The sequence below is a fragment of the Aulonocara sp. 'chitande type north' Nkhata Bay genome, linkage group LG23 (genome assembly GCF_057382095.1).
Source record: "Aulonocara sp. 'chitande type north' Nkhata Bay isolate Kocher_YH1m ecotype deep benthic linkage group LG23, A_spYH_male_GT1.1, whole genome shotgun sequence".
NCBI lineage: Eukaryota > Metazoa > Chordata > Actinopteri > Cichliformes > Cichlidae > Aulonocara > Aulonocara sp. 'chitande type north' Nkhata Bay.
Window position 1 is genome coordinate 42,675,993 of NC_141365.1, and position 21,749 is coordinate 42,697,741.

The 21,749-nt window shown below is 42.1% G+C and overlaps 2 protein-coding genes across 3 annotated transcripts in view; one reads left to right on the plus strand and one right to left on the minus strand.

Annotated features, from left to right (window-relative positions):
* The window catches only part of LOC147302519 (voltage-gated delayed rectifier potassium channel KCNH8-like), a 50,983-nt gene extending 47,907 nt beyond the window's left edge, over positions 1-3,076 (minus strand). The window contains exon 1 of the mRNA XM_086282997.1: positions 2,725-3,076. Coding sequence (XP_086139123.1) covers positions 2,725-2,800 — 76 coding nt within the window. The 5' untranslated portion in view covers positions 2,801-3,076. The remainder of the gene's footprint in view (positions 1-2,724) is intronic.
* Positions 3,077-9,584: 6,508 nt separating this feature from the next.
* LOC147302520 (protein FAM184A-like) overlaps positions 9,585-21,749 on the plus strand; it is a 78,468-nt gene continuing 66,303 nt past the window's right edge. For both annotated transcript variants that reach the window (XM_086282682.1, XM_086282681.1), the window contains exon 1: positions 9,585-9,981. In XM_086282682.1, the coding sequence (XP_086138808.1) occupies positions 9,817-9,981 (165 nt within the window). In that variant the 5' untranslated portion in view covers positions 9,585-9,816. The remainder of the gene's footprint in view (positions 9,982-21,749) is intronic.

The window sequence follows — 21,749 nt, forward strand, 5'->3', positions numbered from 1 at the left end:
GGGTAAGCTTTATATTTCTTTTGATAAGAAAAGCAGGTGGACAACTCCTCAAGTCTTAATGAAGTGGGTGAAATCCCTGCTTACTCAAACAGTGTGTCTAATGGATTTCCTCCTGCCAGCCTGCGCACTGGGACCACCGGGCGACTGGAAGAAGTGATCAGAAACAATCTGCTCTGCTCTCACTTTAGAGTTGAACTGATTGCTGTTGACACAAAATGAAAAAAAATATCTAATTGAATCAGTGCTATCTCATGAGACTTCAACTGCACGGGCCTCGCAGAAAACACTGCATACTGAATATTATTAGACTTTTGAGTTTTCCGTAGCACTTTGCAGCAGGAAACAAAAATCGACACAAATGACATTTATTTTGTGTATTTATTCAACTTAGAGCTCAGAAAACAGATCTTGCGGTTACAGTGCATCGGCTCTCAGTCCAGGCTTTTAATTTACACCTTCAGGTCTGTGTTATGTAACTCTCTTAAGCAACTGTATGTGCTGATTGACAGCAATATTTGTGAGCCTAATGCACAGTGCAGCAATTTTGCAGTGAATGTGAGAACAGGTGAATAATAATAAAAGGCTGGGTTTTAATTGGTTTGACAGTCCCAGTAAAACACTCTGACTGAATGTGCTTATTTTCTTTTAAAACAGTGTTACTCTGAAGATGTTTAGTTTAAAGGAAAATCGCATGTCAGAGCATTTTGAATGAGTTCAGGTGGCACCATTACTTTATGAATAGATCTATGGTGACTTTTATAGCTGATCTAACAATTTGAAATGTTTTTCTCGCAGAGCAAGATGTCAAGGCTCATTTCGAGAGGCAAAAACTCGAGATGGCCAAAATCTCCAGTATGAACAAACAAAAAAAGCATTAGCTGGGCAATACACTGGCTGCCTGTCCAGGTCCTTTCACCCTATAACTACTGGATAGGCTCCAACCCTTGTGAATCTGAATAAGATAAAGAGAGGAAAATGGACTGTTGGTTGGACTCAATATGTCCATCAAGATTGAAAATTCCCTCCACAGGTCCCAGATCCAGAAGGATATGATTTCACATTTCAAGTTTATTTGTGACATAACATGTCGAAACTGTTCCAAAAAGTCCCAGCTCTAGATCAGGATTGACTCCAAACTTTAATCACTTGTGAGTTGGGCTAAGCCTCATCTCTGCTAAAAAGTTTTCATGCCAATCCATGTGCAACTTTTTAAGTGATCCTGTTTACAAACAAACAAGCCGGGCCAGTCACATAACCTCCTTGGCAAATGTAAGAAGGATTTTAAATCAAGTCCTGATTTCCAAGACCTTCATAATTAGGTTATACACTCATAAATTTTTAAAAACAACAACAACAATAACAACACAGCAAGCTAGCTGAGAAAAGATAAAAACATTGCACTGAGAGTGGAAGGACCAGGACGTTAAACGGGGTTTGACAGCATGTTTTTTGCCCCTCTGGGCTCCATCCGTCCATTTTCTTAACCGCTTATCCAAGTTGGGATCATGAAGATTATCCCAGCTATCATAGGGCCCAAGGCAGGGCACACCCTGGACAGGTCGCCAGTCCATCAGGGAGCTAACACAGAGAGACAGACAACCACACACTCTTACATCAACAGCCAATTTAGAATCCCCAAGCATGGTCTGTGGACTGTGGGAGGAAGCCGGAACAATCCAAACTGCACACAGAAAGGCCGGCTGACTGCGCAGCACCACTGTGCTGCCTGGAGTCCATTAGCAAGTTAATTCAACCGTGCTTGAATGAGATGACTGATAAAGGGTGTGGCATGGTAAACTGAAGCATTTTGAGCAGACTGACATGTATCAGATACAACCTTTCAAGTACTTACAACACATTATCTATATCTATTAGACATAGAAACTCTGGTGTGTTATATGAGGAATCAGTGCTGTAAAGCTCAACTTATCATGGATACAGTGATGTAATAATAAATTGGCACCGGGAAAGCTATGATCCAATACGACTAATTTGGGTTTTAAATGGTAAATGGCCTGTATTTATATAGCGCTTTTACTAGTCCCTAAGGACCCCAAAGCGCTTTACATATCCAGTCATCCACACACACATTCACACACTGGTGATGGCAAGCTACATTGTAGCCACAGCCACCCTGGGGCGCACTGACAGAGGCGAGGCTGCCGGACACTGGCGCCACCGGGCCCTCTGACCACCACCAGTAGGCAATGGGTGAAGTGTCTTGCCCAAGGACACAACGACCGAGACTGTCCGAGCCGGGGCTCGAACCGGCAACCTTCCGATTACAAGGCGAACTCCCAACTCTTGAGCCACGATCGCCCCAATGCATTGTAAACTTACAATAAGAGCCATGTACTCAGTGCATTAAACTCCTTTGGCCAAGTCTGAATTATCAAGTAGCCTATGCAAAATTATCTCTATATGCTGGCGTCTCAGGTAGGCGCTTGATGAATTTTTCATATGTTAAACAATAGTCTGGGCTTTGTTTCATTCATCATTACTCATTCATTAAAGAATCGGCAAGCTTCAAGTGTCCTAGATCTCCATCAAGCACTTTGCATGTCCCCGGAGGAGCACTCTGTACAGTTTGGATATTTTAATCTTTTATTTTAAAAAATGTTTTCATAGATCCGAGTAAGTAAATAAGTCAGTGATATATAAAGTGCTGTAAATGTCCATTGCGCACAATAAAATTTAGAGGCTTCGGGGAAGACATGTACTCACGGGTGCCATCAAAACGAGTGGCGATAGTATCCAAAAAGGTGTTCTGTGGCGCGATCAGACCCCGCATCACGGGCATCCGGGAGCGGGTCGAGCCTCGTCTTTCCCGGCGCTCTGAGCCATGGCTCTCGCTGGCGGTTGACACGAAGCCCGGCAGAAACCTCGAGGATGCCCCCGGCGCTCCTCCTAACCCCTGGAGGAGGGCGCCGAGCCGAGAAACCCGGGACTCCACGGTCCAAAGCTGACCACCGACCACCGAGCAGGTGATCCGGGCTTATAGGAGGAGAGAGGAGCCGCTGGAGGCTACAGGGGTGAGGACGGAGGGATGAAGGGGGGATGGAAGGACCACGGCGCGGATGGTCACATTTACGCACGGATGTACTGCATAGCCATCCCTCTTTCCTCCTCCCCTTCCCGCTCGCTCTTTCTCTCTGCCTCTCTAACACAAACACTTTATTCCTTTCCAGACACCCTCCTCTCAGGCTAAATGACCATTTCCACTCACAGTTTTCTTTTTTTCACCCAATTTTTGCCCCTCTACCATCGCACCCCTCCCTTTACCTCCTGTCTTTGAAATTCTATCAATCTGTCTTCACCTTCCCTGCTTTGATGTTCTGATGGAGTGTCTATTTAAAGCTGGTAAATTAAAGTGTCATATTGTCCTTACTGTTTACACTGCGTGATTAACTATTACCAGCATTGTCTGCCACGTTTCACACTTGAAGCTGCAACATTTGTCACTCAAAGAACAAATGAATAATTTAGTCAGGATGGACACGAAAACTGTTAAAAACTCCCATCAGTATGATTATATATATTAGAATCCACAATCCACTCAAATATACAAAAGCCATGTGCTTATGTGTGCAGTTAGATCAGTGGGAACACATTATACTTCTCCGTATTTTCTGTCATTTGCATACTTTTACAATAATAGATGCTAAGGTTAAACATGGCATGAGGTCTATTATGTTTGGTTTGCTAGTTGTTTGTTTATTTGGTTGGTTGTTGACATGGAAGGGAGGAGATATACCTAATATGGTCATTTCATGCAGCAGCTTTAGCTGTGAGCACAAAGTCCCACCCATCTACTGTTCACATCTTTTGTTTGCAAGGGGCAGCCAATCAGAAAACAGCTGGCTTAAGTGAGTGAAAAGGAAGTCAAAATAGTTTGTTTTCAGACAGAGGATGAACTGAACTGTGAATGATACAAGCTTAATCTGGTACAGTCCAGAATATGGAGCTGAAAGTGAGCGTGATAATAATACTGTTTTTTATGCATTTTTCTAATATAAACATATCAAATAATATGCAGTGTGATACAGATGTGGTTTGCCAAATGAGATGATGACATTATGTGGCATTTGCATTTTCTCTCTGTGCAGGCTTCCTGTCACTGGGCTAGTTTTCTCCATCAGTCAAAAGATTAGACTGCCACTTACACCCTGGTTCTGTGAGTCTTAATGGATCCCCGTCTATATGTCAGCGCTGTGAGTGGCAGCACATCCAGAGTGCAGCCCTCTTTTCGTTCGACATTAGCTGGGATGGTGCAGATAGTGCCAGGATGTGGATGGAGGCCCACCCTCTGCATTTGCTGATGTGACAGGTTTTCCTTATGTTGAAGTGCTTGGGATTGGAAATGTGGTTGAAAACCAAAACCAATACTAAACACTGCCAACACAAGTTAGCTTTAATGGCCTTTAAAAAAAATGACATGTCTGAAAGTTGTTAGAGTTTAAAGCTTTAAAAGAGGCTCTACCCAACCATCTCTTAAATGTGGTTAAAGCTGATGTCCCACTGCAACACTGCAAAACTAGAGAAAAGGGATGATGTCACTGAAGTTCTGCATCTTTTATTTAGGACACAGTTAGGACACACTTTTGGTCAGTCAGTAGAAAGTGGTTTGGCCCGAAGAACAGATTAAAGATGTTAAACACTGTCCAAGAGTGGGACTTCTAAGCTCAGAAATCCCATCTTCTGCACTTGGGCTTTTCTTAGTGGCCTAAGGTGTGAAACAGTTATGATGTAGCACAGACGATGGTGTTTCTTACACCACATCTATTCGGTACATACAAATGGTTTAATTTTAAACATTCTATAAGCCTGCCCTGTAGGACCATGATGGTACTCGTGTTCCTCTTTAACTAATGTTTTCTTATGATATAACTGAAATTAAATTAAATGTAAGACACTTTACATACGCATCTTTGCTATTCTGGTTTTAAGCAACATGCACCATCCCACAGACTGAAGACAGCATGGTCCTGACCCCAAGCTGAAAACCTGCAGCATTTTTTTTAAAATATTTGTTTTGCATATTAAAATTCTACTTTCAAGGCCTTCGTTCTGCACATCCTGCCCTTTGGGTGCAGTCTCATCAGACTGCAGCTGGCTTGCAGCTAGAGTCTCCCTGGCTTCTCTTTTAAGGAGATCTTACAGAGAAAGACTCAAATATCCTGAAATGTCAGAGACAAGCAAAGCTCCAACGTTTTCACACTTATTGCACTTTGTCTGCATCGGGACCCCCAAAGGTCTTAACGCTCCTGGAACTGCAAAGTAAGTATGCCTCTACTCTAATACCCTTTAGAGAAATTCACTGCAAATGCTTTGCACAGCACACATGAAAACATACAAACATACCTATGTATATAAGTATTCTAGACCTCAGTATTTCTTAGCAAGAGATTTCAATTCAGTTGGGTTGACGTTGAATCCCAAGCACATGTTACACAGCGCAGCGGCTTTTAACGAGGTAGATTCAATACAGGAAGCCCTGGCGAGTGTGGTCTGCAGATAAAACAAGGCTAAATTAAATCATCCACACCTGCGGCTGTCTGGAATTGCTGCAAAGACTAAAATAGGCTTAGAAGTTACTGTTAGACAAGATAACGGCATCTCGAGAGAAGAGGGGAGCTCCTCTCTGAACTGCTGCAGCAGAGACCTGTCAATCAAAGAGGAGGGGGTGCAGAGAAGAGGGCTGAAGGGAGGGAGGGGATGCAGTGGTGGGGAAAATTGACTGGGAGCTGGTTCAAACCAAAATGGACTCCTTCACTCTGGTTATGATATTGGGAGTATAAACCACAAGCACACTGTAACATTACAGCCCCATTCACAAACACTGAAAACCTGACCATCAGTGGTGTAAGTAAGGCAAGGGTGCCATCTACAGGAAAATCTGAACTATTCTCTAGGTCAAAAGTCAGCTCTTCACTTGCAATGGTGTGTTTCTTATCACAATCAAAGGGATTTTAATTAAAAGAAAAGAAGAAGAAAAAAAGGATATTGTACCACACAGAGATCAGTTGTCTGGATGACTTAAGGATGATGATCAGGACTAAATTCGTAGCAATGATTTGCTTGTTTCCAGATTCGGAGGAAGCTCCCGTGAAGTCTGAAAATATGAAAGCGTGTAGAGTATCAAATCAGAAGCAGCAACAAAATCCGTACAACAGAACAGCTGTTCAGTGGTTTACCAGCTGGTTAACAGCTTGTGAGCGAGTCTGATTCTGTGCAGAACAGGTGGGTTAAGAATGTTCTCAAGTGTAACGGCCCACAAGAAACTCGCTGTGAGCTCTCTGAGGTCCCAGCTTGTAAGAGAAATCTGAATGTACAGTGCGAGTCTGCACTGCGGTATGTTATCTGTTTGGCAGCAGTGCTTGGTTTAGTGAGATCTGCTCCAGTCTAAACAGCACCTCTCGTGTAATAAATTATACACGGCTATGTTACTGCTGGATTTTGTTTTGGTGGTTTTGTCAAACTGTGCATTCACAAAACACAGCAAAGACCACGTCCAGTGCAAAGATCGCACCTGTTTTCCAGCTTTGCATCATCGAGGCAGTGTGAGCGTGAGCGAGTGAGCCTCCTGCCCTGGTCTTGATTCGCTTATGACCGACTTATTTTGTCTTGTACTCAATCGCAGCCAAAGTTTAGTTAGATATCCACGAGATGATGAGGTCTGATACGCCATCTAATAATGATACTATCCCCAACATCCCTTAAGTAATATCACTGATTTGAAATTCACAGCTATGGCTTAAGTCAGATACAACTTCATAAAGTCAGCCTTGGTGAAGTGGACAGTTTTGAGTTTTGGCCAATATTATGAAAACTCACCCTCCAGACGCCCTCGAGTCAAGATAATAAACCGAGCGGTGGGTTTTTTCCAACCCACCGCTGAGATCTGAACAGTATCCAGGATAATGAGGATGTGTTAGGTGGAAAGACTGAATGGTGATGCTTCTATGACAGGGGTGGGCAATTCCAGGCCTCGAGGGCCGGTGTCCTGCAGGTTTTAGATCTCACCTTGGGTCAACACACCTGAATCACATGATTAGTTCGTTACCAGGCCTCTGGAGAACTTCAGGACATGTTGAGGAGCTAATTTAGCCATTTAAATCAGCTGTGTTGGTTCGAGGACACATCTAAAACCTGCAGGGACACCGGCCCTCGAGGCCTGGAGTTGCCCACCCCTGCTCTATGAGATATTAACCTTTTGATCAATACAAGTGAACGAAAACAAAATGAAGGTTCACTGGTAAACATCCCAGCATCCGATAGATGGATGGATATGGATAGATAGAGTGTGCAAATCAGAAGTAGAGTGTGGTTTGTGCTTCCTCTCCCTGCACAGTGGGAAGTCATTATACATTTTAGCTGTAGTGGGTTGGAAAGAATTTCTATATCAGAGCAAGTTTACAGCAGAAGTGAAGGAGCCTCCTACTGAAAAGACTGCAGCTATTTGACTAGTAGGTCATGCAGGGGATTTGATGTGTTGTCTATTACGCTGTAGCATCCTTCCATGAGTAAGTAAGCCTAAAGGCTCTGGGGCAGTCACCAGAGCAGAGCCAGACTTCCTAATCAGCATGCAGAGCATCCTAGTGTCACTGGATATGATGCTGCTACTTCAACACATGGCTGCAAAGAAAAATGCACCAGCAACAACACGCTTGATAAAAAATGTGCAACAATTTGCTCACACGTACTCGTTCCTCCATAAAGATGACATCTGATGACCTCCCCTCGTCCCTTAATGATGAGTTTTGACACAACAGTATTTATCAATACAGACATGGTTTTTCCAAGGGTAGCTGCACAATCAGAGACAACTCTGTCTTCTGATGCACACTCAGACATTTTATTCTATGAGCAGGCCTGAAACAGGCGTACTGGGGTTAGTCCTAGTAGGCACAGTGCTGTATATGATTTTAAGATCTTTTTTTCTATAGATTTTTGCAATAATATATTATCATGATTGTCTGATGCTGCGACAGCCCTACTAGTACTTATAGCTTGAACAATAAAAGTTGCCATGCCGATATCAGCGCTTGTCTAGGATTGGTCAAAAATCAAACTAAAGCAAATGAAGATGCAAGTGAAATGTAAGAAAATGACTGCAAGGCTACAAGGAAATGCATCACTGAATGCATTTCCTTGTAGGCTTGTGGTTTCAGATTTAATCCGTCTATTTGATCTAATTCGCTTTTTATTTGTTTTCTTTACTTGAAAGCTAGCATTTATTAGGAGGTGTCTGCTTTGACATAATCAGTCCTTTCACATCTAAAGCTCCCATCATTTGGTGTAATCATTTTATTTTTAATACACATCCACTTTCTCTGTGTGGACTGCATCTAATATTCAAACAGAGAATAAGAATGACCCAAGAAACTATGAAAAGCATGTTTGATCAAAGCTCTTCACATATGCTTTCCTGAAAGCCAGCTCCAGATCATCAGTGCTGCACTTACACTACATGAATTGTTCTGGAATAAGATTTCATGTCTGTGGAAAAAGTTCCCAGTAATCAACATGAAAACTGAAATACCCAAACAAACCATGAAACGAGATCAGTTGCCACATATAGTTCAATCTGACCTCAACCAGTAAAACCGCAGCACACCAGAAAACTCCTCAACAGCAACGATGGTAACAGAATTATACTCTCCAGGAGAAATAAGTTGTTAAAACCTTGATTTTTTAAATGATATGAGTTCATACATGCAGTTTATATGCCCTGGTGCACAGTGTTAAAGTTAATTTAGATGCTGCTTCAAATAAGTGCCCCAAGAAGTTACCATTTCAGCTGACAGTGCTGAAACTTGCTTTTGGAAAGAGTCGGCATGATAATTATAAATGTAAAAAGTAAAATATAATGAATAATAAACGTTTTAACATTTTGGATTGACACTGATGGCATTTACACCTCTTGCCTGACCACCCCTTCTTTCCTGTGTACCTGATTAATTGATGATTGATTAAAGGCACAGGGAAGAAGTGTGAAAGTAATTCTTGACAATAAACACGACCATTGACACAACCACCATCCTGCTTCTTTTTTCACCCGCCTTTATCCAATTAAGCTGCGCTGGAGCCTTTCCCAGCTGTCATAGGACAGGAGACACTGGGTGTAATTTTTCACGATGTCTGAACATTGGCCGAACTGATCCTTTAATAATAATATCAACAATAACAGCAACAGCGTCGCAGTTCACACGAGCCGCCGACAGATGTCAGTGCAGGATTAGTGACAGCCTGCGCTTCTCGAGAGTGACGTAATCCAGTGAAGCCTAAATGAAATCCAAAGGCATCTCCCTCCCCCCTTGGGCTTAAAGTTGTAAAAGCAAGAGAGTAAATTTTTTATGCTTCAGCCTATATATACCTAACAGGAAAAACAGCTGTTTCAGAACAACAGTAATAAAATTTATAAAATACTAAAAATAGACGTTAAAACCCGGAATGAGGAGGAAGAACTGTATTACAGCTTGGACTGATGGAAAGATAGAAGAGAAAAGTCACACAAGCCACTCACAGCTGCATTAAAGGGTAAACCAATCGGACCTGAGCGCGTGCTACTGGGGTGAGCATCTGGCGCGCGTCTCCGTCACTCTCCTCATCTCGAGCGCTCGCGCCCGCGGTGCTGGAGGATGCGTTGCCGCGGAACGGTCTCGCGCTCCGCCGCTCCAGCTCTCCGTCCTCCGTCACAGAAACCGACAGAATAACCGCACAAGCCGCAACCACGGGACGATGTGAGGCGCAGCGGAGGCCACTTCCATTTTATCTGACTTCGCGGCGTCGCGTGTGGGTTTGTTCCCGGTGAAAATGGCGACGGGGGCAGGCTGGCAGCCTCCGTACAACACCTCGACTAGCAGCACCAAATATCCCCCCTGCACAACCTCCAGCATGCTCTACGACGGGAGCCTAACGCTGGAATACACTCAAGACCTGCATTTGAAGATGAGCAAGAAGATAGCACAGCTGACCAAGGTGCGTGGACGTGAGTGAGTGAAGCTCCGTGGAGTGGTTCAGTCATTTAGAGCATGTAAATGAAGTATAACTGTGTAATAACTGTGCTGGTGCTGCATGCCATTTGTAAACATTGCGCTCATTTTTCCTGTATTTTTCATTGACTTTGGTGTGTTGGCATTTTGAAGCAGGTGCTCTGCACGCCTGCAGGGTTCAGAGGTCACCATTAAATACCCAGGCTGGGTAGTTGATAATCAGTGGCTGTGATTGCTGTGCAGTACTTACACACTTCCCCGTGCATGCCGGTAGTATACCTTACTCTGTGGCCAGGCTGTTTTTCCTATGGGTGTTGATAGCTAAGAGCTTTCCAAATGCCCAGAGGAATGTGTTAATGTGCATCCAGCCTCTCCCCACCACAGTTTAACTGTTTTCTGCCACCACTGGGCTGCCTCTGGTACCCAAGGACTGAGAGAAGTTATGTAATCTCGGAAGGATGCAGAGGTTTTTGCTTTCTTTGTAGTCCACCTGACACCAGGGTAGGATTCAGGGATACTATGCCCTGCAGTTGTAGGAGATTTAAAGTTGCAGCTACATTTTTAGAGCATTTAGGTTTTTGTCAGAGTGGAGCTGAGGATGTAATGTAAACAAAGCTGTTTATGCAGATCCAGGAGAGACAAAAACAGGAGTAGATGACAGAAGATTTTACATAATACTCGCGGGGAATTAGACACTCTGTAGGGTTGGATAAGCTGTGCAGATATCCACAGTATATCGGGCAGATTGGAAATGTGGACATCCAGGATTAAAATTCAGTGTTTCAGTGGTTGATTAAAATGTATTTGGCGAGAGAGCAGCGGCAGCATTAAGGTCCACATTTTGTCAGCAATCCAACTGCGTGTTTGAACCCGGGGACTTTTTCTCTGTTTATTCTTCACCATGTTTCCCCCTCATGTTTGGTGTTTGTTTATGCGGTTTCAGGTTGTTTCCTGCTCCTCACCCCACTTTAAAAAAAACAAACAGCCACAAGCCACAATCATTGATCCAAATGAAAATGAAAATGAAAGATTCACCTCGCCGGCTGAATTACGAAGAAGATTTAGGACCTGCAATCAATCCCAAACTGGCTGAGGGATGTTTTACTTCACAACTCTAACTTGCAGATTGGATCTTTAAATACTTTGCCTAGTTTTTTGGAAAACAGCAGCTTGGCAAAATCTGTCATCTGCATGCCTCTCAGGCTTTTAAAGTATTTTGTGTAATCGATGTAAAATGTTTGCAGCCAAGCCAGCGGTGGTTTAACTTTTTCAGCAACTTCCAAATGAGCCTATTTTTGAAAAAAAAAAAGAAGATTGTGTTGATGGAGTTCCTTAGATCTAATAGCTACACAAATTGGGAAGCAATGCTGCATAATTAGATTGGAGTATGTGTAAAGCGGCATGTTGTGTGAGCAGGATCTGAAGCCGGAACAGTTTGTTGTATTAATAGATTTAACCAGCATAGCTGGTTAAACACTTTCAAGAAGATATGGTGAAAGAGATACTCGGCATTTTCTCCAGCGCAGCATCTGCCATGTAGAAAAACAAGCAAACATAAAAATAATAGTGAGCCGCAGCTTCAGTGCCAGTCAGATTTGTCCTAAGGAGATCTCAGAAATCCCTCTGTGTTTAACTTGGATTTTAACACAGATTTAGAGCTTGTTTTGTTGCATCGTCCGTCCTCCCTTAAAGCAAATAGCACCTTCCTCTGCTGTGAATCCATGTGTCTTTCGTTTTTAAAAATTGAAAGCGTCATGGCAGATTTATGCGTCTCTATTTTGTTTGTGTGAGTGCGTAAGTGTGTGTTTATCTGCAGGCTACCGGTATCTGTGGCACATGTGTTACTCTTCTTTGGAAACATTTTAATTTCAGATGAGTGAGTCAGACATTCCCAGCGTTTCTATTCATGTGTTGTTCGTCCACGTAGTAAATCCGAGCTCTCAGCAGTGCTGTTGTGTGTATTTCGGTCATTCTGCCTCTGCCCACAGGACTGCCCACGTCTTTGCAATTGTGCTTCTTTGTTAAATTCACAGGTGCTGCATTGCCTTACCTTTTCATGAGGGTCATGCAGCAGCAGCGTTAGACGAGGAAAGTGGGCCATTTTCAGGCTGCAGCATATTTCTCAAAAAGATCGAACACCCGGTACCATCAGCAAAGAGATCAATGAAATGAAATTAAAATGATACCAAATTACCAAAAATTCATCATCAATCATCCACTGTATAATCCAGGATGAGGTTGTGTTACAGTAGATATGCTGCTGTGCTCTGATTCAGTGCAGTGCTCTGACATGCTTGATTTTTGCCCTAACATTACATCATCTTCACTGAAGAGACGATACAGTGACACGCAGAGCACTAAACTTACTTTCAAGAGCTTACAGCAACAGCTTTGAATAGCTGTATTAAACCAGTCTAATCCTATTGTGAACCTCAAGGTGGAACTGTTTTTATCAGCGAGAATGAGAAATGTCACTTTTACCTGACATTTAAGATGTTAAATCCAGCCTCATAATCAGAGTTGTTGATGCAGTGAACACAAAATTTGCTTTGACCCTAAAAGTCTAAAGGTGATTTAAAAAATCATCACCAAATTAGTGGAAAGTATTGATCATCTTGATGTGAGCAGCATCGCTAACAGCTCACGTTTCAGTGCAAAATCATTTCAGCTGTGTCCTCAGTGCTTAAACATCTGGCCGTGCATATAACCTATTATAAAAGGATTTTTCTGGGAGTACAGCGTTGATTAAATTGAAGGCTGCACTACAATGTCATATGTTACATTAGTTTTATTCTTTAACACTCCAATCTGTTTTAAACATAAGAATTTATTGTAAAGACTCTGTTTGAAACACCTGCTCTACATTCATTTGCTTTCTACTGCTTATCTGGAACCTGGTGGAGAAGGAGATGCCAACATCTCTCTCTCACCAGCTGCTGCCTCCAGCTCTTCTGGGGGAATACTCCCAAGTCATCCAAGAAACATAATCTCCAGCAAGTCCTGGGTCTGCCCGAGGGTTTCCTCCTGATATTTCCAAAACACCTCTCCTGTCCCCGCTTGTCTATTTCTTCCCTATCCATCCGAAACTAATGCTTCATCCCAAAATACAGACACATTTTCAGTTACACTGTAGCCTAGAGAGACTGACAAAACCCACAAATGAGGGATATCGTGATGGTTGGGCCTTAAGAGTCATAAAATGTGGTCAACAGACACACCTGATCTCTTCTGTTTGTATTAATATATGAATTACATATATGCCTTTTGAAGTGTGAAAAAACCTTTACATATTAGGAACCAAAGGTACACAGAGGCAACAGAATTGAAAGTTTGTCCAGTGGAAAAAACATTAAACCTAACTTTACGTTCTGGCAGTCCAATTTACAACAGCTATTGGATTTCAGCTGTTGCAAAGGTAATTTATGCTTCAAAATAAATTATTTGTTGTGTTTAAAATGCCATAGAGCAGCAGTCTCCAAGCTTTTTTGCGCCACGGACCGGTTTATGCCCGACAATATTTTCACGGACCGGCCTTTAACGTGTCGCGGATAAATACAACAGAATAAAACTAGCAGAAGAGAAGATTTATTCATAACAAACTTGAAAAGACCCAGGAAAACCGAGTTAACGATAAAAACGATAACAAAATAACGCTGAAAACCGATAAAACCTCTGAAAACCATACATTTCACACTTGAACCTCAACTCTCGCGGCCCGGTACCAAACGACTCACGGACCGGTACCGGTCCGAGGCCCGGGGGTTGGGGACCGCTGCCATAGAGGAATCGGTAAATGACCGAAGGCTGGCTGATAAGACTGCTGGTTGATGTTTATGCCTGGCAGACACTAATGATTCATAACTCTGAAGCTTAGACATTAGTTTGATTGAGTGACCACTTATTAGAAATCCATAATTGCCCGTCTGGGTTTGGCTAATATGCTTTGCAATACCTCTTGCAAACGTAAGTCCGTATTGAAAGATTTATCTAGCCTGAGTTTACAAAAACTAGCTGACAGCAGTGAAAGTGTCAGAATTGAGGACTAATTAGCTAATTAGAGTTTGAATTGATCTGCACATTTGGCTGAAACTCTCAAAACTCTTATCGTCCACCAGGACACTAGCAAACCATCCAGGGTTAGGATTAGGTTTGGGTTTTGTTTTAGCCACATGCTAAATAGGTACGTGTTCAGAAACGTCACGTAATTGCTTTTTAGTCTCATTAAGTCCTCCCAGAATACTCCACCCGACTGTATCCTCAGTTGACGTCAATGATGTCCCACTTGCACTATACATCACATTATTAGAGCGCTGCTTTGCCATAATCCCTCTGAGGCAGTCCAAAAGTCTTTTTCCATGGCCTCACCGAACTCCTCCCACAGCTGACTGGGACCACAGTAGCGGTGATTAGGATGCTCTACAGGTCTGTCATGGAGAAGCGAGAGCTGAATATGAAGCACAGTAGGGCTGGGCGATATGGCCTAAAATCCATATCGCGGTATAATTGGAAGCATGTGCGGTAACGATATATATCGCGATATATTCTTTTCTTTTGTATAACGTATTTCCCACACTATAAGGCACACTTAAAATCCTTTAATTTTCTCAAAAATCAAGAGTGTGCCTTATGTATGAATTCTGGTTATGACCTCGAATCGATTTTGGCGTGCAGAAATCTGTTAAAAAATGTTTTAGTACAACTTTGGTAAGCCGCACTGCTTGATGGATTGTCAGAGCAACTACTGCCGTGGTGAGGAGCTTCGCGGAGTAATCTGGGTCCAAAACTCCGTCACTTCAGGTCCCAAAGTCAAACAAAGACTGAGAGTTAAAAACGGTCTAAATTCTTTCGTCTTTAATAAAATCATCAGCATTGCTGCTTTACCAGGTGTAACAATTAAGTTTAACATCCATGCATCCATGAAAACAGAATTTATTAAATTTAATTTAACAGTTAGAAGTCGCTAGTTTCAACCTAAACATTTCATAGCATGTTCTGACTGAGAGATTTTTGAAACTAATTAAAACGTACAGCTCTGCTACCACTTCCAACATAAATGAAGACAGAAAACTAAACAGCAGTGGCGTTTGAGGGGTTACTGAAGTTGGACTAGCTGGTATATAATGTTGTGCTACGTGATTGCTAGCGACACAGCTATGTTAGCATAACATTAGCACAGTGAAGCTGGAGGATGAAAGCTAAATTTTTTCCCACTCGATAAAAGTTAACGTGAGGGATTCTGGTGGTCAGGGACAAATGCAATTGCATAGCAGGATGCTATACACGGGGCAAACTTCAGTCAGGAGAACAACTAAGATTATTCATCCACAATACAAGATTAGTTGTTAATATACTGCAACAACATGGGAATCGAACAGCTGCGAGAGAATTCAACATTAATGAATCAATGTTACGGAAGTGGAGGAAGCGCAGTTTTTGGCTTTCCCCATATTTCAAAAGTGCTTCATCTCTTTGCTATATAATTATTATGCTATATAATAATATAATGGTTTGAGCCGCTGCGATGCTTTCAACCAAAACAGGCGCAGCTTGATGACATCATCAACATTCACTATCACGATAGAGCGGTATAGTCAAAATCTCTATCGTTTCTATCGTATATCGTTTATATCGCCCACCCCTAAAGCATAGCTGTCCATTTTTCAGTTGGTCTTCGATTGATCTACGACCCCACCCTCCAAAGCTATTCATGTGTTGTTATTCCATGTATTAAATCCCATTTCAGGCACTATCTAAAGCTCTGGTCATAATCTAATCTAAGAATTAGATTATGGATACAAGCGGCTGGAATGAGCTTTCTCAGCTCCACTCTCTCTGAGGATGGCTGGCTTCTCCCTTAGTGAGAGGATGAAGAGTACAGTCATTTGAGGGAGACTCAGAGTAGTGCCGCTGCTCTTCCACATTCAGAGGAGCTAGTTTGGGTGGTTTGGGCATCCGCCTCCTGGGTGAGGTATTCCAAGTAAGAGGAGGCACCGTGGTCGACCCAGGACACACTGGAGAGATTACAGTCCTTGGCTGGCCCAGGAAGCCTTGATGTTCCCCCAGATAAGCTGGAGGAGGAGGCTAAAGAGGGAGGGATCTCTGCTTAGCCTGCTGCCCCCTGCAACCCCGCCCTGGATAAGAAAGAGAAAATGGATGGATGGATGGAGTGCATTCAAAATGTAAAAGATACCTGGATCAGTCCACAGACAGCAGGATCAGTCGAGGCTTACTTTTAGGTTGTAACATGCTGTTATGGCTGTCACAGAAACATTTTTCTGTCAAAGACACAGTGTGCCTTTGTTCTTGCTTTCTGTTTCTGAGGTTGTGATGTAGCCTAGTGATGCTCAGGGAGGAAAAGTGTGCGTGAGCTGAGTGTCCTTGGAGCGCCTGAGCTTCGAAATGAAAACTGAAGGAACAGATGCGAAGTGTCTTTAAACCAGGAAAAAGTAAATGCGCAGTGCTCGTCGGCTAATTGGTAACAGAGCCTGTGTTGCCACTTCATGGCGCGTCTGGTGAAGGAAAACATTGGACTAAAAGCTCAAATGTCGAGGTATCCCATTAAGACTACAGCGCATCTGAGAGCCAGGCTTTCATTAATCCTTTAATTAGTGCATATGATGGTAATCCTCTGAAAATGACAAGAGCAGAGCAACAGAGTTTTGTCAGAGCCAAATGCTGCAGTTGTTCCTCTCCAGGCTTTAGTGACCTTTCTACCGCGGTTTGATCAATAGTGATCGACTTCAGCCTCAGAGAGATCCCTCCTGGGTGCCCCCACTGTCATTTTTAGCATCATCCCTTATCCATCCTGCACACAGAAGCTCTACATTTGAGGCCTCGGTGATAGAGGACTCCGACTGTAAATCCTGTGCATTACTGTTCGGAGGAGAATTTGCTGTTAAACAGTCTGTAATGATAGATGTGGTTCAGTTTGATTGATTTAACGCGTGCTGCGTGGATTTCAGCTGATCGACTTTAATGATACTCTTCTATGATGCTTTAATAGGTGTAAATTTTATACCACTCCGAGAGGAGTAAAAGGACGCAGCAGGAAACTTTTTTAATCTATTCACACCTAACTCAAAATTATTTTAAGATAATACTCTGAAATTTTGGCTTGCAGAGGGCAAAAAGTGGTGTTAACAAGCTTCTGTAGTTCCCTTTTCCTGTCCAGCTAGTCGATCAGCTTGAGCCTGGATGATTGAAAGTGAGACTTTGGTCAACAACGTCTAGAACAGGGCTGCCCAATCCCAGTCCTCGAGAGCTACTATCCTGCAGCTTTTAGATGCATCCCTACTCCAACACAGCTGAATCAAATGTACCTCTTCAGCATGCCATCATGTTTGGCAAAGGCCTGATAACAAGCCATTCATTTGATTCGGGTGTGTGGGAACAAGGATGCATCTAAAAGCTGCAGGACGGTAGCTCTCGAGGACCGGGATTGGGCACCCCTGGTCTAGAAGAAGTAAAGATCATAGAAGGCTTCTGTAGGCGAACCCCCTTGAAGATTAATTAATGGTTTGCTTCCAAGGCTCTACTTTTGGAAGCACTACCAAGGTGTTGCTCTCCATCACACTCCCAGGTTTCCTCGGGTTCACAGACAACCTGCGGTGGAGGCTGCAGAGCCATTAACAGGGGTTAGGTGTTGCCTTTGAAAGATGAGCTTTTTCACTGTGTTATGAATAATTATGTTAAAATATCAAGGCTAAACTAGAACTAGCATGGTAGGTCATGTTCTTCTCTGCATCTCATGTGCTTTTTGCAGTTTAGTCCACCTGTTGGGTTAATGGGAGATAAATACACTGTGTATCTATCTAGCTGTTCTTGAAGCACACTGTAGTTTTTTATTCCTAATGCCAGTAGAGTGAGATGAGCAACAGTAAAAGTGGTACAAAAAGGTGTTTCATGATGTTTTTGTGTTTTTTTTCCAGCACTGAATAACTGTGTGTAGCTGCAGGCTGTTGTATTGCCTTTAGGCTTGTTTTGATTGGAGCTTCGGGACAGAAAATGTTCCTGTGAGACCTCCAGCAGAGAAGAAAAGAAGAAACTATTGGCTGTCGTTCTCTTCCTTTTGTTGTCAAACTTGTCATATTCAGCAGTGGACGTGTGCATGCTCTGCTTCACTTTCATGCATTTCTCTTTGGGAACCTGTTAGGTAAAAATAACACGGAACAAGTGCCGGTGCATGAACTCCACAACCCCCTCCTAATGGCTACATTAAACATATACAGATAAATAGATAGTTGTTATGTATTCAGCTGTGTGTGTTGCTTAAAATCACACAGTCGTGCTACATTTATCATGGCTGGAAGTTCCTCATTTTCTGCTGCTGCAAACATTAATCAGCTTGTTATGGCGTGTCAGGTTGCATCTGTGTGGTAGACAGATGCCAGTGAAGTCTGTTTATTCTGTAGTGCTCTGAGAGTGACACATATCACACCGTGTTTGCTTTTTTCACCCTAAAATCTGAGCCAAGCAAGTTTTACAGTCTGCTTCTATGCAACCACGCACAACATGTTTATCACCTTTGTAAATCTGAACTGCTGCAGATTTGTTTAATGTGGAAAAATTCAGAACAGCTACAGTAAAAATCTTAGGTCTTTTTAAAGAGTAAGAGCAGGCAGTCAAATAGTTTCACGTCATATCAACTATTAGAGCCTTACTGATATATCGGCAGCATTAATATATCAGTATCAACACATATATTGTAAAAAAGCAAATAATAGAAGGAAGAACCACCATGTAATCATGTTATGTGTTGATGTTGATGATGTAGTTTGTCCACCAGAGGACACTTAGATTACACTTAAAATGACACGAGTAATCCACGACTTGTTGTAACACAACAGTTACATTTTTTTTAACCCGCATTGTCGTATTATATTTAGAGATGGACCGATCCGATATTACGTATCGGTATCGGTCCGATACTGACCTAAATTACTGGATCGGATATCGGAGAAAAATAAAAAATGTAATCCGATCCATTAAATATCACGAAAGCACCTCACAAAACTTGCAACACCCCGTAACTCACCTCAGAACTTTAGCACGTCGAATGTTTGTAAAGCATTCCTGCGTTAAGCTTAACAAGCCACTGCCTCTTCTTGCTGCTACTTCAATCATGAAACTGCTTAACGATCAGCTGATCGGCTTTTCTGTCGCGAGTCCGTCTCTCTTGTTTGCTTTTGGCCCACTTTGTACCAGAAAGAGGAAACCAGCGGCTGAACAACAGCAGCACGTTTAAGCTTGATCAGCTGTTGTTAGAATTTATTTAATATTTCTTTCTACACCAGGATCTTTTTCTACGTAGCTGACGCTGGTAACTGTGCAGGGGCGGATCTAGCAAAGTTTAGCCAGGGGGGCCGATAGGGCATTAACAGGGAAAAGGGGGCACAAAGACATACTTTTCTTTCTTATTCTCATTTAAAATGTCTAGCTTTTAATAAATAATTATCTGACACCCAAAGTTTTAATTTGATGCAAAATGAATAGAAGTCCATTACTGCATATAGTAACTATTAAGTCTAATATATATACCCTAGTAAGCTATAGTACTTTTTCCTTTGGGAAGGTACCATCTGTGCAGTCTGCAGTTCTGTTGAAGAAAGATGTTGAATCTATTTAATATTTCTTGAGAAATAATTGATTTCTGTGCATTTTTTTCCACACTGCATCAAATTAAGGTTGATTACGTCGATTAAGCATCATGAGGTGGAGCGTGAGGGGTGGTTCCCTATTTTTTATTTATTTATTTTTGTTGTTGCTGGGAGTTGGAACCCTATTAGTTAGGTTGCTTAATATTTATGCTAAGTACTCTTTAAAATACCAGAATAGGGAGGATGGTGTAGGTTTAAGTTTATTAGATTGATCAGTATTGCTGAACTATGAAATATTTTTTTTTGCATACAGGTATAACAGAATAGCCTTAGTGTAGTTGTTTGAAACTTGAGTATGAACTTATACAAAATGCAGCAAGATATTTAAAAAAACAGTTTTGTTGATTAAAAAACACTATATCGGATTCATATCGGTATCGGCAGATATCCAAATTTATGATATCGGTATCGGACATAAAAAAGTGGTATCGTGCCATCTCGAATTATATTAGCAAGGATTTGTCAGATTTTTTAAATTGCCAAATATTGGCTTTGGTCTTGAAAATCCTGTATTGGTCCCGCTCCATGATCGATATCAGATTTAGATACTACTATAGAATAAAGGGCAAAAGTTTAGGTTGGACAGTTTTACATATTTTTTAATCCACTCTCACATTTAGAAACGATTGTGTAAATTGAAGCTTTCTTTTAATTCTGGCTGGATGTCTTAAAGATGTTGCACTGAATAAATACATCCTATAATCGCAGAAAATGCTACAAAGCTCATCACAGACTGTCTTCTTATTGGTAATGTTCGCTGGCTAACCTCAAAACCAAAATAATTTTTTATCAGTGTTTCCCAGTGTACTGTGTGACCAATAAATTAATGGCCGATATGTGCAGCTGCCTCTTCAGTAAGATTCTTGTCTTGTAGATGAGCTCTAACTCCACTTTCATGGACAGCAGGTAAGTGCAGTAGTCGTTGCTCTGTTCTGCAGCCTCACTGAGCTCAACATAGCAGCTTGTTAACAACCTCTCCACCTCAAATCAAATCAAATCAAATCACTTTTATTGTCACATCACATGTGCAGGTACACTGGTACAGTACATGCGAGTGAAATTCTTGTGTGCGAGCTTCACAAGCAACAGAGTTGTGCAAAAAATAAATAAAGTAAAAGTAAACACAGAAAACAGCTGTTGCTTGGGGGAGCTCGTGACGAGGCTGCCATACTCGGCGCCATCTTATCCGTAACCATCCATCCAGCCACCTGTCACAGGCTCTTTTTACACCTAATTTATACTAAGGTGTAGTCTACACAAGTAGCAGCCACCGTTGCCAGCATTTATACCTGCACATCATCATGTGCAGTTACATTTTTCGGTAGCTTTAAGTCAGATTACGGCATATGTTATGGTAGAGGGTTTCAGAAAGGTATGCGGTCTAAGTTTAAGTATTTAAGTATAAATCCCCTGTTAGAGTAGCCATCCAGTTCACAGAGTGTCTTAAGAGCTGAGCAAGAACTGTCATCACCACAGTAGTTCGAGAAGAGTCTACAACAGAAGAAGAGCCTCTCTAGAGGGGCAGCTGAATGATATCGAGGGCTGCCACAACAGCGACCTGATACATCTGCTGATAGGAAAATAGAAGATGGGCTGGGGCTAGTTGGTTAGAAGTATCCATCCATCCATCCATCCATCCATCCATCCATCCATCCATCCATCCATCCATCATCCATCCATCCATCCATCATCCATCCATCTTCTTCTGCTTATCCTAATTCCATTTGTCAGCTGAGCAGTATCTTCCAAGCCTCCTTGAGTGGCCAATTATACTTTTCCCACAGTTAATACACCTGGGCAGCGCTCCCAAATAAAGTCTATGAGTAGGAAACACTGTCATCTATTTCATGGTGACACCAAACATTGAAAAGCTGCAAATCATTAAATCTGAAAAGCCGTAATCAGAGAGTGTTTGACAGCTTTGCTAAATGATTTATGTAGCTGAAAAGCTTTGTTGACTTTTCTTTTTCATCAGTAAATTCATCACTCATTAACAGTCCAAGTCAATAACACTATCTAATTACCAAGTAAGGTTTTATCAGTGGTTAATCACAGCAGAATTTCCTTTCCAGCTGGGTTATTTTGACACAATTGCTCC